Source organism: Ochotona princeps, chromosome 11 (genome assembly GCF_030435755.1).
Source record: "Ochotona princeps isolate mOchPri1 chromosome 11, mOchPri1.hap1, whole genome shotgun sequence".
NCBI classification, from domain to species: domain Eukaryota; kingdom Metazoa; phylum Chordata; class Mammalia; order Lagomorpha; family Ochotonidae; genus Ochotona; species Ochotona princeps.
Window position 1 is genome coordinate 58,732,824 of NC_080842.1, and position 18,015 is coordinate 58,750,838.

The following is an 18,015-nucleotide window of genomic DNA, read 5'->3' on the forward strand; positions in this document are numbered from 1 at the left end:
CTTTGATTTGTTGTCCACTTTTGATGAAAGTCTCAGCGGACATGAAAAGCCTTCTCTCCTCATAGAGTACCTCTAAGTCACATCCTATCCTAGAAGCATATTATCTGAATTAATATTTTCTGCCTGATCTTGGCTGCTTAATAAGTGGGCTGGTCAGTGTACTATGTCCTGCCAGTTGTGCTCATCTTTTGCCTTTTTAAAGGACTGCATTCCAAATTACTACTGAGAGAATATTTTACTTTACAATCTTCATTTTCAGTTTGGGGGTGCAAGTCATCAAAAAAAATAATATTGGGTCAACATTCTCACTGGAACCCTGTACTACAGTTTAATAGCTGAGATAAGGTAATATGAAACTTCAGTAGTAGAACAGTGATAGGATTAGCATGCTGCAGTGATGAATAATGGTTTGAGAGAAGGGAGTAATAATATCATGAGAGGTTAATCCACTAGCTGAAAAGAGTTGTGTTTCCAGATGTAATATCTACACTGTGTGTGACCTTGAGATCAACTAGAGAACTTTGAGTGTAACCAAAGCATTGAGAAGTCTTTGTTTCATGGTAGCTGTTGTCACAAGGTAAGAGGATGACATTTTGGCTACTAGGATATTTTGCGTTTGGGAGGAGCAGGAAGAAGGGGCAGTAGAAGAGAAGAAGGAGACAGAGAGAGTGCTTGCACAAGCATGAGAAAGAGGCCAGAGATCATCTCTATAGTGCACTAGAACTGATTCACAAGAGAAATTCAATTCATCCACAGCTTGGGAAAAACAACTTCAATGAGTTCCCAGTGCATGACTGTCCAGGGGCTTTGCTGACTTTCCTAGGAGAAAGCCCAGCAATGCTGACTGTTGCACATGTGGTCTGGAGCCACACCGAAAAAGGCAAAGCAAAGACACATTACTGTGAATCCTAATGATTTTAGGAGGAATTGGTGCCAAGACACTGTGATATGGTCTAGGCAGTTACTTTAGGGTTAGGAATCTGGAAGCTGCACTTACTCTACCTGTGTAATATTTTTCATCCACCCATGTGTACCCATCATTACCTGGGACTTGGGCAAGGGGCAGAGCTGCACTGTGATCAGTCACCCCCCCCCCCCAAACCTGTGCAAGGAGAGGTTTGGGTTTTTGGCCTGTCAAGGCTCTTCTGGCCTTTGGCGGCTTTGGGCACAGCTTCATTGGTGGGGCTTTTCTCTATCTCTCTTCCCTCCTCTGTGTATTGTGTGGACAGACTCAGAAAAAGGTAGCGATTTCTTTTCCCTTAGGACTCGATGCATCAATCTCTCTACCTTACCACCTTTTACATGGTTAGTTTCCATTTCTCACCTCCTGAATAAACTTTACCAGTTGTTTATGCCATATTGGTGCCTGTGCATAAAATGCTTTTTAAGTAAAAGGCAAGAAGCAAACAAAACCTAGACCAGTATGTTTGGACATACTGGAAATCAAGGGAAAAAAATCCTTGATTGTCCTGAGCTCTTGAAAAATACCCTCAGCCATGCAGAGTCTTTACTGATGAGACTGGGATAACATGAATTCTAGTGCAGGATAGAAGATAACCTTTGGATTTGAGACTTTCAACGCCTGCTTTAAACCCTTCCTTTCCTCCGTGTTCAAGAGATATAGGGGGCAGTTGGGTAGCAGTTTGGTAGGATATGTCTACTTTTCAGGTAGACACAACATTTTTTCCTACATCAGTAAACCTTTAAGCCCACACAATGTCATGTAGAGTGCTGAGGCCTCTACCTTGGCTATAGACCAAGTGCAATGGAGAATGCAAAAAAGTGTGTCTAGAGAGATACAACTGTATTATGAATTGAATATTGTGGAACTAAATAACCCTTGTTGTTCACTTGCGATTGGTAGCACCTGTAGATTTCTTTGGTGTAAATGCTCCTGCTACAGTTAAACTGCTCTACTTTTAATCCTTGCTAATGGCCTGGGAAGCAGAGGAACATGGCCCAAGAGCTTGGGTCCCTTTCATTCACGTGGGAGAGCTGGATGAAGTTCCTGCTGGCTGCTGGGTTCACCCTGACCCAGCCTTGGATGCTGTGGCCATCTGAGGAGTCAACTAGCAGACAGGCGATCTCTCTCTCACTTCCCTCTCTATGTGGCTCTTTCAAGCAAATAAATGAGTAAATGTTTAAGTGTAGGTAATATTAAGACAATCAGGAAGTGCTGAGTTTTTTTTTAGTGTTTGTTTTTAGTAGAAAGCATACACTTAGATCACTTAATTTTTAAGAGAGGCTGTATTTAAAAACCAGGTAACAAAACAATCAGCTCTTGCAATTGAATGTGAACCAACGCACGCAGGTTCTAGCACACCCTTGGTCACACAATGTCAGGGATGACTTTAGGCTCAGCTCGGGAATAGACTGCAGGGAATCCAAGCCAGGGGTCTGGTCTCTTTACCCTCCAGAACTTTCTGCTAGGTTGTGCAATGCTCCATCTCACCTGTCGACTCAGCACTATAATTTGTTTTGGCCCTGTTCTCTGCGGACAGTAAAACCAGGGCCTTTCCTTTAGAGAATTTACCTTCAGCGGTGCCAGTATTGTTTATCACATCTGGTGGTGTGGATGGTGTCACGGGGGTGGGGAAATTCGACTGTTTGAAGATCTGATGTGGGCATTGTCCTATGGCAGGGGATTGCTGAAGGATGGTTAATGTTGATCTGAGTAAAGGCAAACACGGAAAATTCTGGAAGCTTGATGTGTAAGAGTACACACAGATGGTGCAGCTCTCCACCGTCCAACAACGCACGGAACAATGGCGAATTCAGTACATTTTTCTTGACAGCTGCCCCTGCAACTGCACTTTACTACTCTGGGTCCTCGAGTGTAAGTGCAAACCCCTTCCTTGCTGGCCTCATCTTCTCTGCCTCCGGAATCTAGAGTTTTATTAAGCCAATCCGAGCGCAACCGGGGCAACCGCAACACCTGCTTCTTCCCGCGGCCCGCGACTCGCGGCACGGCCCCTCCTGCGCACGCGCAAACCCTCAACCGCCGACCCGGCCGTTCGCGCATGCGCACGCGCCAGGCGTGCTCTGTGGTGGCGTTGGTTTTTATTTATTTTTGGCCCCAGGGCCCTGCCGTACCGTCCAGGGGGCGAGGCGCCTGCCAGCTCCGTCGGGTGGCCGGCGAGTTAGCGGGTCCTGCCGATCGTGGCCATGAACCGCGAGAGTTTCGCGGCGAGCGAGCGGCTGGTGTCTCCGGCTTACGTGCGGCAGGGCTGTGAGGCCCGCCGCTCGCACGAGCACCTCATACGGCTGCTGCTGGAGAAGGTTAGCGAGGGGCCGGTGCCCTGGGCGGCCGGCGCGGCCCCGCTGCGCTGAAGCAGGTCCCCCGCGCCCGGCGTGGCGTGGCCGAAGCCCGCGGAGCGCCGGGGACATCCCTGAGGGGCGGCGGGGCGGGGGCTGTCTGCCTGTGGCGCGCCGGAGCGACCCACAGCCCGGTTGCCGTACTTTGCGGAAAGGGCAGAGTCCTCGCCTCGCCACCCGCAGGGGACCCGGACACTCCTGATGTTTGCAAACCACGGGGCGGCCACTTCCCAGCTCCACCCACGGCGCAGGGCTCGCCCCTGCCAGCGTCCCTTCGTGGAGTTCCTCTCCAGTTGGACCACCCCTGGTCATGAGTGTCTGAGCATTCGGTTACTTTAACGTACTGAAAATTGCAAATCGGAATAAGCTTCGTTTTAGCCGGGCATTCCTTATGTTTGTTGATAATTAGCCCACTGGAAGTTTCTTGGTGATGCTGAATGTCTAAAGTTTGGATAGCAAAGAGTATGGCAAAGTACACGTGAAACAGTTGACAGTTCATGGCTGAGGGATTTTAGAAATTGTTGGTTCTCTTAAATATAAACTTAATTTTTTCCTCTTCTCTCTCCCTTGGCCCCCCCAAGGGCAAATGCCCGGAGGAAGGTTGGGATGAAACTACCCTGGAACTCTTCCTGCACGAACTGGCAGTCATGGATAGCAACAATTTCCTGAGCAATTGTGGTGTGGGGGAGAGGGAAGGGCGAGTGGCGTCTGCCCTGGTCGCTCGTCGGCATTACAGGTAATGTGAAAATTCCTGTTTATAATGTTGGTTAAGGGGACTGGTGGCAGTAGGCATCCTATTAAGTCGTAAGCTGTAAGCCACTTTTTTTTTTCTATTCCTATTTCCAGTTGCTGCTGGGAGGTGGACACAATTTGCCTGAGCAGGTGCTTTTCAAGAACTGTAGGGTAGAAACTCTGGGCTTTGGCCCTTCCCCTGGCTGGTTCTAGGTTGTTAGCCTAGGCGGTCTGTTCTGCTGAGAATGCAAAGCAGAAGCAGCCTATTTGGTTGTGAGAGCTTAAACACATTAAGGCTCTTTGCACTTTTCCATACATGTCTTCTCACAGGGTAGGCTTTGTTGGTGAGTGACTGACATACAGTCAGAACATTAATTATGATTGTGTTAGAAGCACCTCTTTTTCTTGCAATGGATATAGGAAGAGGTGTGTTAGAGTTTTAAGCCATTTTTTTAAAAAAATCTTTGTTATTTTAGAAAGCTTTTCACCACTTCTGGTAACGATTAAACGAATTGTGGTTTCAATATATAGTCACTTAGGAGTATCTCTTTTTGACTGCAGTGTTTCTGTGAAAGATAGGTCAACGTTCTTCAAAACTCCTGTCATCTTTGGCGTTATATCATGATGACATTCTCCTAGACGTAGTGGCATTTTATCTCAGTCTAAACCATTGTGATTGAAACTGATAATAATAGGGGTGGCTGTTGTGGTGCAGTGTGTTAGGTTGCTGCTGGAAGTACCTGCATCCCTCATGGAAGTGTTGCGCAAGTTACAGCTACTTAGAGCTCCAAGGCACCTCCAGTCCACTCAGCGCTCCTGGGAAGCATCGGAGGATGGCTCAAGTGGTTGGGTTTGCGTTACTCATCCAGCAGTCCTGATCCAGGTTCCAGGCTCCTTCCTGGCTTTTGATTGGCCCTTCCCAGGCTGTTTGGACTTTTGATGAATGAACTGGTTAATGAAAGATCTCTCTTGCTCGCTCTCACTCTGCCTTTCGAGTGAAAGAAATTTTCCCCCTTTGGTTTGTTTTTGGCAGAACTGAAGATAATGTAGAACTAATTCTAGTGAATGTAGAACTTAAGGGAACGTTTCATGACGAGTGTGCAATTATACTTTATGTGAGGCTTCAGTGGTAAGCAAGCACAGCCAGGGCTTTGGTGATAGTCATATTAGGATTTCTCCTCTGTTTGACTCTTACAGATTATTTCAGTTACCAAAGGACTTCTGTATTTTAAAGACTAGTCAGAGGTATCTATATAGTGTATAATGTCATCCAGTCTAGAGTGGATTTGCACACTAGTTTTTAACGAACATGTAGTTCTTTCAAAATTAAGGCAGTTTTTGACTCATCCCCATCGAAACTTAGGGGAAACAGAAAAAGAGAATTGATTATTGCCCATATCCTAGTTTTCTATTGCTGTATAAGACACCACGCCAAGACTTAGTGGCTTAAACTAGCTTAGTATTTCTCATAGTTTTAGGTGCAGTAGGGTCCTTTTGTATTCAGTTGGCTGAGTTTAGTCATCTGCAGGTAGTCGGGTGTACTTGAGGTAATGTGACTCGTGGCTGGGAGCCTGGTGGGTGTGTGCTTGTGGTGGGGGCCCCCCTCTGTCATGGCCCTTGGCGTGGGAGAGGGGTGTCCTGAGAGCAAGCCCTTTAGAGAGGACTGCTGGAAGCCTCGGGACTAGCCTAGCAGTTCCACACAGTGACTTCTGCGAGGGTCTTCCTGGCCCGGTCAGCCACTGAGGCCAGCCCAGACTTGCGTGGACAGGAGTTAGACTCATATCTTGGTGTGCGGTAGTGTGTGAGCCAAGGGAGGAAAGGTAACAAGGCCATCTTTGAGACTTGGTATCCTAGCAGAACTGTTGAAGTTGTTTCTGTACAAATAGAGTATTTTTAATATCGTCAGTGGTTTGGCAGATAGATCTACAACAGCCAAATGCCGCTTCTGGTGCTTTTCTGGTTATTATATTTCTATATGTATACATTGGATCACCTAGAACACTGAATGTGTTTCTCTGGTTTGGGGCCCGTGTTCTTGCTTAGGTTTATTCATGGAATTGGACGATCTGGAGATATTTCTGCTGTGCAACCAAAAGCTGCAGGCTCTAGCCTTTTGAACAGAATTACCAATTCTTTGGTCCTGGATATCATAAAGTTGGCTGGTATGTACTATGTTCGTCCTAATGCTTGTTACTGATCAGATAGCGCACCTCTGCCTAATTTTTATATTGATGTCTGTTTACAAAAACAGGGAGTAGATTTGGGTCAAATTGATTTGTTTATTTAGAAGGCAGAGAGACAGAGAGAGAGAGATCTTTCATCTGCTGGTTCACTCCTGACATGTTCCTTAGACCTAGGTTTTGGCTAGGCTAAAGCCAAGAACCGCACACTCCATCCTGGTCTCCCACTTGGGCAATAGGAACCCAAGGACTTGGGCCATCTTCTGCTGCCTTCTTGGCTGCTTTAGCACGAGTGGTTTGGAAGCAAAGCAGCCAGCTCTTGAACTGACACTGTGCTGCAAGTGTGGATTAAGCTGTGCTGCCATATAGCTATTAAAATCTTTTTTGAAGATTAAAAAAATGATAGGCAGAATGACAGATAAGAGACAGAGAGCAGTTGGCATTGTGGTATCGGAGGTAAAGTTGCTAACAGTGCTGGCATCCCTTTGTGGGCACTGGTTTGTGTGCCAGCTGCTCCACTTCCTATCCAACTTCCATTGAATGGCCTGGGAAGAACATATCATCCCCCATGTCATCCACATGGGGACCAGGATGGAGCTCCTGGCTTCTAGTTTAGCCCTGACTGTTATGGTCACTTGTAGGGTCGACCAGTAGGTAGAAAATTTCTTTTGGAGGTAATGTGGGAAGGAGATAGATAGATAGATAGATAGATAGATAGATAGATAGATAGATAGATAGATATCTTCCATTTACTCATTTATTCTCTGGTATCTGCCGCAGCCAGGGCAGGGCCAGGCAGGAGCCAAGAACCAGGAACTCCATCTGGGTCTCTCATGTGAGTTGGAAGAATGTAAGTGCTTAGCCATTATATGCTGCCTCCCAGGCACCTTGGTAGGAAGCTGGGTTGCAAGTGGAGGTGGGACTCAATTCCAGGCACTTGGGTAGGGCATGTGGGCATCCCGAGTCATGACTGCCCCTCTCTAGTAGCTTCTGAAAAGACAAAATGCAGAGAGTCCTTAGGATTGAATGGATCTGGGGGTGAACTGGGCTGTGAGCTTCCTGAGATCGAGAGCGGGAAAAGGAAGCACTCATGGCCATCATTTTAGGATTTCGTAGAAATAGGGTTTTTTTTTTTCCTAGAAGGATGCTGGGATAATGTTATGGTATAACTTGTTTCACTTCTTATTTGTAGGTGTCCATTCAGTGGCCAACTGCTTTGTGGTTCCTATGGCAACTGGAATGAGTCTAACTCTGTGTTTCCTAACCTTGCGACACAAAAGACCAAAGGCAAAGTATATCCTGTGGCCACGGATAGATCAGAAGTCATGCTTTAAATCCATGATCACTGCAGGTAAATGAAGAGAAGTGACATACAAAACATTCTAAAATCACAATTAGAAAATCTAAACTTTTTATATAGAAATAGATGAATGAACATTTGATCTCTTCCTTGTTTTGAAATTGTATACATTGATTGCTTTATACAGCTTTTGATTTATGAATACTGAACTGTTTACTATTAAATGTTTCATAATTATTTCTATGGAGGCTTTGATTATGTTTTAGCTAAGTGCGTCACCTCCATTAAAAATTTGATAACAATTTCACAGTTGAATTGCTTGTACTCTCAGATGTGTCCGTGATTCCCAGGCACCTGAAATGTATTACATTTTACTTTAAAGATAAACCAGTAACTTGCTGATGGTGGTGTGTTTCAGTGTTCTAATTATATTTATGTTGCTACAAAATAAAAATGACCATTGTTGCTGGAGGGTGAGCAGATTTCTCTTTATACAGAAGTTGAACTGGACTAAGTGATCCTTTTTGTCATTGGTATCTTGTTTCTGTAGAGAACTTTTTTATCATTTGTTTTCAGAATTATTACATTTTTATTTGTTTGTGTGTTTAATTTTGTTAATGTATTTGAGAGGTAGAGCAACAGGACTCTGAGCTGGAAGCAGCTGAGGCTGAGCCAAGCCAATCCCAGAATTTAGTGTGGGTCTTCCCCATGAGCAGTGGGCCAAGCCAAATCCTGGAGCTTGGTGTGGTCTCCCATGAGAGTGGCGGGCATCGGGAGGCAGGGGAGTGAGTGTCCCAACTGGCACCCTAACCTCCAGGCCAGATGCTCACCCCAGAACTGTTCATCCTCTCTGTCTCTCTCATTCTCCCTCCCTGCTTGCTTTCTTTCCCTTTCTCTCTTTCTTTCTTTTGAAGAATTAGAGAGCTCTTCCGACTGCTGACATTCTCCCCAGCAGTTGGCATAACCGGTGCTGGGTCAGGTCGAAGGCAAGGGCTTTTCCAGGTGTCCCACAGGGCCACGGGGCCCATGTGCTTGGGCTTTCTTCCACTGCTTTCCCAGTTGTTAATGTTGCAGGTGGCAGCTTAACCACTTGCCACAATTCTGAATCCCAGAATTCTTATTGTTGTATCAAAATGTTAGATTGGTGGGTTCATTGAATTGTTGCTTTTTAGCTTAATTGTGACCTGCCTTTGATTAATTTCAGAATTGAGCCAGGTTTTTATTACAAGTGGAACATTCAGCAGCCAGAGTTAGGATTGAATGTTTGTTAGTAGAATAGCACTGCTTCCTTGAGTTTTAGGTTTTTCCCTTGTTTTACTGACCCCTGACATTTGGTTTCTGCTTGCCTTGGGTAGGTTTTGAGCCTGTGGTGATTGAGAATGTCTTGGAAGGTGATGAACTGCGCACGGACCTGAGAGCGGTAGAAGCCAAGATCCAGGAGCTTGGGCCTGATTCTGTTCTCTGTGTTCATTCCACCACGTCCTGCTTTGCTCCAAGGGTGCCAGATAGGTGATTGGTTTACGAACATTAACCTTAGGTGCTGATGGGTCTTTTTAACATGGTTGTTTTCAAGAGTGAAATGACACTGGGCAGTGAGATGTCAGTTGCGCTGTCCTGAGGGAAGAGGGACCTTGTGGAGAGTTAGTGTAAAGGCTTGGAAAATAACAACTTCGTGCAGGGCAAACAGAAGTAATAGGTGCAGAGATCCACTTAGACGTGATGTCTGGCTTTTGGCTCTTTATCCTGTTTCTGATCGCTTGCATTTTTTTCCCTCATTATTTAAAATAGAAGTTTCTTTTTACTTGTTTTCATTGCAATCCCTACTTCTTTGATCTTACAGTTAGTTTTTAGATGTAGGAATTATCAGCGTTAGCACATTAAAAATGGAAAATGTTAGGATTATATGATTTCCTTTGGCTTTTTAGTATGATTAACTCAGGTGCACATTTAAGTGTACCCAGTAATTGCCTCCATTTTGGCAATAATGCCAGTAAAAAATCAAAGCAAAAGGGAAAACATGAATGTTTTCTGAAGAATAGCCATAGATTTTTATTCTGAGTACAGGCTCAGGTATAGCAGTGTAGCTCTCTGATTTGAAAAGCAACTTTGTTTGCTGCATTTTCACATTTAGAGCAGAAGTGCTAGTGATTTCAGATCTGTATTCACTAGACTTCTCTGGCAACAGGTTATACTTTGGTTCTTATAGAATCACATTATTTGGCAGTAATGAATGCATATTAACTTTTATTATAGGCAGATTTTAAGAAACAACCTTAAAACCATGTTCTTGAAACTTCACCTTGTTACTGTCATGCACTTGTGAATTGTTTTAAAGTTATATTGCATGTGTTTATGGATCATTTAGAATTCATATTCAACTGTTACATATCTATTTCATTATTGATATTCTCGATATCTATAAAAATTGTCATGTGATAGAATCATTAAAATTGTTTATAGATATATTAAATAATTCTTGAGAATAGTTTTAATTTTGTTTCATTTAAATTATAATGTTTTTTGAGTGTTTATGATATGCCTGGTGTGATAATAATAATTTTACATATATAATCTTTATTGAGAAACCCATAGACGTGTTTGTCAGAAAAATTATTATTTTCTAAGTAGTGTTATGTAAATAATCTAAAATGAAATTTAGGGGAATGGAAACATCTTTGCATTTCTGATTTTATTAAGTTTAAAAACTTATACATTATAATTTCCGTAGGTCAAGCTTAATTCCTTTAGAATCTTAATGGACATATTTTGTCTTTATTAGTTAATTAATTAGATGAGCTTGTTGTTGGAGAAATTCATTTAAAAGAAATGTTTAAAGAAGACAAGTTATCATTTCTTTTAAACTGAAAAGGCCCTTAAGTTATTGAATACAATTTGATTTTACCCGGAAAATATTTTTCTTTCTTTGCCTTTCACGTCATACCATTTAAATATCCTAGCTATTAACATGTTTGATGAGTTGGAGGTATTTTCAACTACTCACAAGTGACTTTTGCTTTTCAGAATAGAGCTTTGATATTATTATAGAATCTCCTTATAGAGGTTTTTTGTTCAAGAATGCTTTTATTAGATCACTATGTGAAAGTACCTTTTATCTTCTTAAGGAAAGATAGGTGTCTCCCAGAAGGTCTGCTTTGTTTAAAACACCATTTGATTAGTGTAAGTAACAGAAAGGATTTCTGTATTGATTTATGAGGTTTGTGAAAGTAAAGGATAAAATGAGTTTTTAATTCATAAAACTTCAAGGAAGCAAATTGAAGACTTCTGACAGGTGAACACAATAATTTCTAATTATAGTTTTAAAACATCAATTTATATCTACTAGAAAATATATCATGCATAATTGAGTAATAAAAGTGTGCAGTGTATATTTGAAATACATCCTTTAGAAAAGAACCTTTATTGTATGAAAATTCCTTCCTGCTAATTAAAAAAAAATTATTTAAGAGGCAGGCAGAAAAAGAGATACATGCAGTCGGGACCGAGAGAGCTCCTGTCCACTGGTTTACTCCCTGAATGCTGTCAGTGGCCAGGCCCGGGCTGGGAGCCAGGCTGGAGAGAGCTCCTGTCCACTGGTTTACTCCCTGAACGCTGTCAGTGGCCAGGCCCGGGCTGGGAGCCAGGCTGGAGAGAGCTCCTGTCCACTGGTTTACTCCCTGAACGCTGTCAGTGGCCAGGCCCGGGCTGGGAGCCAGGCTGGAGAGAGCTCCTGTCCACTGGTTTACTCCCTGAACGCTGTCAGTGGCCAGGCCCGGGCTGGGAGCCAGGATGGAGAGAGCTCCTGTCCACTGGTTTACTCCCTGAATGCTCTCAGTGGCCAGGCCGGACTGGGAGCCAGGACTAGTCCACGCCTCCCATGTGGGTGTTGGTGCTGCCTCGGCCATCACTGATGCCTCCCAGGTTAGCATCAGTGGGAAGCTGGAGTCAGGCGCTGCAGCCAGGGGTGAAGCCCACTCAGACATAGGCTGTAGGTGTCTCACTCTTAGGGCTAACTGCCTGCTGTTGATCCTAAATTTTGTGGTTTTTTAAAAATTAATTAATTGATTAATTTGAAAGGCAGAGTTTTAGAGAGCAGGGAAGGTGGGTGGGGGCTGGAGAATTGGATGTGAGTAGGGAGAGATTTATTCTCCAGTTGGCCGCAGTGCCAAGTCTGGGCTGTGTTGAGATCCGGGGCTGGGTACTCCATCCAGATGTCCCCTGTTAGTGACAGGGGCCTAAGTATTAGGGCCATCTTCCGCTGCTTCCCCAGGCGAATTAGCAGAGCATTGGGTCTGAAGTGGAGCAGCCAGAACTCAAACTAACCAACACTCATATGGGAAGCCTGTGGCCCAGGTGGTTGGTGACTTAACGCAGTGCACTGCAGTGCTGGCCTCTTCTGATTGTTTTCCGTTTTGAAGGAAAGCTTTGAAAGAATTAATTTTACTAACTCATAGGACTTAGTTTTGTTTTCATTCTACCAGGGATGACCTCAGTCATGAGTAGCATTTGGTTTTGTAAATCAGTGACTCCGTATTACGCTCCAGCTCCGGTTTATTGCTTTACTTTGCATAGATTCCCAAATTGTCTTAATAGGAGAGGTGTAAAGAGAAAAAGTAAGAGTGGGTAAGAGTGGATTTAAAACCAATCACCATTTAAAAGATTTCTTAAGCATTCAAGTTTCTTGAAAATGTTATTTTGGTACTGAAACATTTTAATGTTCTGTATTTTTTAATACATTAAAGACTATTTGAAAATGCATATTTCATAAAGCATTTGACGTTAAATTTCTTAAGATTTTTAGATATGCAAATTATTCTCAGAAAACTAAACTTCACATATAAAATAGATCACTCCACCTTGTGAGGGGTCATTACTAATAATCTTACTTTTTACATAGGAAATTTAAAAATGATTCAATAGTTACCATCTACATAAATTTTCATAAATACATTTTTCTCATTTATGGCTAATATTAATTTAAAAGCTTTCTGAGGTTTATCCTAAAGTGCCTGCTATGTATTTCTAAGCTGCTTGATTATATGCTAAAACTCTGCAGTAGAAATTTAAGAGTTTGTCACTTTTTCCTGGTCTACATTAAGGATGGCTATTAAATTAAAACAAAGTTTCTACATTGTAATTTATAAAACACAGAGTGAGTATGTCTTTCTGTTGCATATTTATGTTTATAGAGTGAAAGAACTGGCTGTGATTTGTGCTAATTATGGCGTTCCACACATAGTCAACAATGCCTATGGAGTGCAGTCTTCGAAGTGCATGCATCTCATTCAGCAGGTAAGAGCATTCCGAAAGGTAGTCAGGAAAAAGTGGGTTGTGACACTTTACAAGATTGTTTCTTTTTCTTACAACCTAGTATAGTCAAAACAGCACCCTCTGCTTCAGGGGACATGAGAAAGTCTTTCACTAGAAGTCACTGCCCTGACAATATGGTATCCTAGTTTTGGTAGCCCAGAATCAATGTACAAATATTCCAATAACTTAGTTTTTAAATTTCTGAGAATGTTTCATTTCCAGGGTCCTCATCTTTCATGCTCAGAAGAGTCAGAGTTGTGCCCTGCAAGGCTGGATGTGTTTGAGCCTCTGCTGCTTCTCCAGTTTTATTTCCTCTCGCTCCTTCTTGTGCTGTACATGTGTACACTTCCAGGCTTTTGCTCTTTTGATTATTCTGTATTTTTGCTTTTGCTCTGTTACAGGTTAGTGAGACCTTCCTCAGATATCCTATCTAAAACAACACCTCACCCCTCCTTGTTAGTGTTTTGTATGCTCCCTTTCCCATTTTGCCATATTCATCAGTTTTTCTTTTTTTAAAAAAATATTTATTAGTTTGGAAAGCAGAGAGACAAGCATAATGCTATTTTCCATCTGCTGATTTCACTCCCTGAAATGCCTGCAGCAGCTGGGAGTGGGCCAGACTGATGCCAGAAGCCTAGAACTCAATTTGGGTCTCACAGGGATGGCAGTGACCCAGCTGCTTGAGCACATTAGTACCTTAGCAGGTGCATATTAGGAGGAAGCTGGGTGGAAGTGGAGCTGGGACTGAAACCCAGGCACTCTGGACCTCTGAGTGCCTGTTACTGTTTCATGGCATCCTAAGAACTTTAAGTTAACCTGAACTCACCTCAGTAGTTCTTGTTGGTAATAGCATTGACTGAGTATCTGCCTTGTGTCAGGCACCCTCTTGGGCCTCTGCTGCCAATGAACTTGATTCTAGCAATTTAATGTGTACTTCTTACTGTTCCTGTTCTGAGACGAAGAAAACAAACTCAGTGGGATTTGGTGACTTGCCCAGGATCCTGTAACTTGTCAGATTTTTTATACATCTCAGTTTGACTTCAAACCCCATATTTTCCTTTAAAAATAAAAACTGCAAATCTTTCTTGAGACAGTAGTATTGTAGTAATGAATCAGTCAGTGAAGAAAGAACTATAGCGAAAATATTTTTTAATTTTTCAGGATGGAGTTGCCCAAATGCTAGTGGTTTCACTTGGCAGTGTCATAGCAGAGTACTGATTTGAGCCCTGGCTGCTCCACTTCCAATCTAGTTTCCTGCTAATATGCCAGAGGAGGTGGGAGAGGATGGCCAAAGTGCCTGGGCCCTGCCACCCAGATGGAAGACCAGATGGAGTTCTTGGCTCCTGGTTTCAGTCTGGTCCAGACTTGGTTGATTTGGGGAGTGAGCCAGTAAATGAAAGATCTCTCTCTCCTGCTCTGCCTTTCAAATAAATAAATCTGGAAAACAAAGAGAATGACTTAGAGCTGGACGCATAGAATACTCTGTTGTGCACATGTGGTTCTGAGAAGTATGCTTGGAGAGTAATCTAGGGGAATGATGGAATGTGGATGTTAGGACAGAATGTTGGAGGGGGATATAGTGGATTCACAAAATGGGTATAATTATTTTAGGATGTGAGTGGATTGTGAAGCTTCAAATGTAGTTGGAAGCAGCAACTTTAAGAATTTGGGAGAAGCGTTACTCACAGACCTGAGTCACTGATTCATTGACGTTCACTTGACAAATATGTCCTGGGTTACTGCTGGTGGGCCATGCAGCAGGATTGGTGCTGGGAATGCAGTAGTAAATGCAACACAATCCTGCTTGCAGGGAGCATCCTGTTTTCCTGGGGCAGCAGACAGGAAGCAGGTACAGCAGGTCTTTTTTTTTTTTAAGATTTATTTTATTTTCATTACAAAGTCAGATATACTGAGAGGAGGAGAGATAGAGAGGAAGTGGAGCTGCTGGGATTAGAACCAGCGGCCATATGGGATCAAGGCAAGGACCTTAGCCACCAGGCCACACCGCCGAGCCCACAGCAGGTCTTAATAAAGGCTCTGGTATTGGGGCATGGTGATCCGGGATGGCCTTTTCAGGAAATAACCTTTGAGCAGCACCCTGAATGATGTGAAGGAGCGAACTGTGCAGATCTCTAGTGAGAGAGGGTAGCAGCAGGTGCTAAGCGTGTGTTTGAACTGTGTGTGAAACAGGAAGGAAGCTGGAATCGCTGGACCCCAGTGGTGATATGGGGAACAGTAGTCATGGGGACTTGAGCTGTGCTCAATAAGGCTTTGGGTTTTAATTCTTGGTATGCTTGTCAGCCAGTGGAGAGTTCGGAGCAATACAGTGACAAGGGTCAGGTGGCGGCTGGAATGTAGGAAGGCAAGAGTGCAAGGTGTTTCAGCAGCCCATGTGAAATGCACTGGTGTGCTGCACCAGCTTGAAGGGGTGAGAAGTGATTGGGTTCAGGTCATTCTGAGCATGCTGGTGAGGTGGATGCGGGGTCCAAGGAAGTGATAATTCAGGAAGAACGTAAGTGCCACAGGAGTTACATGTTTGACCTTTAATTAGGCTGCTTTCAGCCAGGTTATTTGGGGTTTTGTTCTTGCTGTGTCGATTATTGCCTGGGTCATCTTCATAGTGTGCTTGATCTGCCTTGGTTTGAATCCCAGTTGATCTCTAACAGGTCACTTTAAAACCATCATGCCTTGATTTTTTTTCATCTGTAAAATAGGTATTGCAGTATCATCTGCTTCTTATAGTTAAGGTGAGGGCTCCATGTGTCATGTACCTAGAGCTTGAAATAATGCATGATCCATAGTAAATTCATGTGTAAGTTCTGGTGGTAGTTATTATATGAAAACTTTGTTGTATTCCCAGCTGCTCTTTCCAGCTCAGAGCAGCATTTGGCAGGTGGCAGGTGCTCAGCTGTTCTGTGAGTGAGTGAGTAAAGGGATGGATGGAGGGATGAGCCTTTCATTTAGCAGATGTGAAGTTTCTAGTTTTCCCTCAGCGTTTCCATCCATTTGGCATTTTCCCCCTCGTGGTTGGGTGGTCACTGACTTGAAGGGAAAAAGAGGTCTCTGTCTCCTTCCTGAAGTCGGATCTGGCTTCTTTGTTTTCTTGCCAGGGAGTGTGTTGCCCTTTGCCTTGGGTGTTGTAGTGAGCGGGTTCTGGTGCCCTGGTGCCCTCTTTGTAGAACTGCTCCCAGCTTAGGTTCAGTTTTCTCTCAGGAGCCTGGGATGGTGTGTAAATGGTAACCCAAAGCCGCTCTGACTTGTCCCCCTTTATTTTTACATGCTACCACTCATGTGTTTTTCAGTTATGTGTTCTATTGCTCTTGAATACTTTCTAGTGTCCTGTGGTAGGGTGGGATTCTGTTTCCTCTTGCCTTGTTAGGGGGATAGGAGGGTGGCAGGGGAAGGTGAGATTTACGCACGTGGCTGATAGCCTCGACAGCAGTCTGCCGCCCCTCCTTGCTTGCTGCCTGGGCCTGGTCTCTTAGATTAGACCAGCGCTCTGCTCCTATTCCTCTGAGATATGAATGTGGAAAGATGGTGAAAGGGAAGGTCAGATGTGGCTGTAGTATTAATAGGAATGTAGATTGTGAATACAGATTGAAATTCTGTGGCTGCAGATAAAGAAAAAAATAGCTACCTTAGTTAAAATTTAGATAGTATCTCTTTAAGAGGGCAAAAATGAAGTACGTTAGACAGAAGGTCGTAGACTGTGCTGGATGTGGAACAGAATTTAGTTTCTATTTCTATTTCTGGGTAAAAAATCCAGTTTTTCACTAGAGTATTAGGTTTTTCATTTTGAAGTTCATTTGCAGTGCAAGACGATCATCTGAGATTACCATATGAGGGCACATGAACTGCATAGAAACATGGCTTTTGGAACTGTCACACGTATCATGTAAAGTTGGTGTTAGTTGATGTCAAGAATGTTACTTTTCTCCCTTATTCCCTGGGTCATACTAGGAGCGGAGCTTGCTGCTTCAGGTGCTCAAACAGGTGGTGTAGTGTGTGGCTGTCAGAGGCCAGCCTGGGTGACATTAGATTATTGTGGTCACCCCTGAACCCACACAGGGTGTTTGAAACTGCTTAATAATTGTGGCACCCACTGTAAATACTGACTGTGGAGGGGAGGTGTGGGAGGACTCCCTTCTCTGCAGCACAGTGTTAAAGTGTGAAGCTCTCCTTTGATAAAATTCCCACCTGGACTTACACTGAAGAGCTGTCTACCTCACAGGGTTGTTGTGAGGGTAAATGATTTATGTGTGAAAGCAGGTTGTAGACTAGACAGTGCTGTTTGCATGTCAGGAGCATGATGTAAAAACTTGGTTTAATACTTAAAAATTTTTTATTGGATAATTATGAAATATGCAGTGTTTTTCTAGTGAAATTTTTATGAATTCTATTTTCTGTATTGTTTCAACTTTTTTTTTAAATTTAAGAGTTAGCAAGCAAAAATATTTGTAGGTTGCAGTATGTTGTTTGATACAAAAGTATGTTATGTAATGGTTAAGTCAGGCTAATTATCACCATAGTTATCACCTGACATACTTGTCATTTCTTTTGTTGTGGTACCTAATTTGTTAATAGCAGCTGTTTGTTCCTGTATGTAATGTTATACATTATTTGATTCTAGGGAGCTCGGGTTGGTAGAATAGACGCTTTCGTACAGAGCTTGGACAAAAATTTTATGGTTCCAGTAGGTGGCGCCATAATTGCTGGCTTTAACGATACCTTCATTCAGGAAATCAGCAAGATGTATCCAGGTAAATAAATGAGTTGTTCTTAAGAAAAAGTAACACAGCACACAGAAATCCGTTTGTACCTAGGCTACTATAATGCATCTTAGTTTCCAAAGCTTGCCCGCTGCCCCCCTTAATGGAATTTGTCCATCTTTGTTCAGGAAGAGCTTCAGCGTCACCATCTTTAGATGTTCTCATTACTTTGCTATCACTTGGATCAAGTGGTTATAAGAAGCTGTTAAAGGAAAGGAAGGTAAGCCAATATTGATTTTGCCCATTGGTTATCGCATTTGGTGTGTGGACACCTAAAATGATCCTGGAGGGTTTACTGAGATCCGGAACCTTCTTCTTTATCCAGATAGTCTGATGAATTTTTGACAGGTATTCTTGCTTTTGCTTTTATTTTGAAACTCCTGTGTAAAGATTCTTTAAAAAGAAGGTTCAT

The 18,015-nt window shown here is 43.1% G+C and overlaps 1 protein-coding gene across 1 annotated transcript in view; it reads left to right on the forward strand.

Moving 5' to 3' along the window:
- The first annotated feature begins 3,140 nt into the window (after nucleotides 1–3,140).
- The window catches only part of SEPSECS (Sep (O-phosphoserine) tRNA:Sec (selenocysteine) tRNA synthase), a 30,470-nt gene continuing 15,595 nt past the window's right edge, over nucleotides 3,141–18,015 (forward strand). The window contains exons 1-8 of the mRNA XM_004579337.3: nucleotides 3,141–3,279; nucleotides 3,897–4,051; nucleotides 6,091–6,209; nucleotides 7,420–7,578; nucleotides 8,883–9,036; nucleotides 12,714–12,816; nucleotides 17,465–17,594; nucleotides 17,732–17,823. Of these exons, the coding sequence (XP_004579394.2) occupies nucleotides 3,166–3,279; nucleotides 3,897–4,051; nucleotides 6,091–6,209; nucleotides 7,420–7,578; nucleotides 8,883–9,036; nucleotides 12,714–12,816; nucleotides 17,465–17,594; nucleotides 17,732–17,823 (1,026 nt within the window). The 5' untranslated portion in view covers nucleotides 3,141–3,165. The remainder of the gene's footprint in view (nucleotides 3,280–3,896; nucleotides 4,052–6,090; nucleotides 6,210–7,419; nucleotides 7,579–8,882; nucleotides 9,037–12,713; nucleotides 12,817–17,464; nucleotides 17,595–17,731; nucleotides 17,824–18,015) is intronic.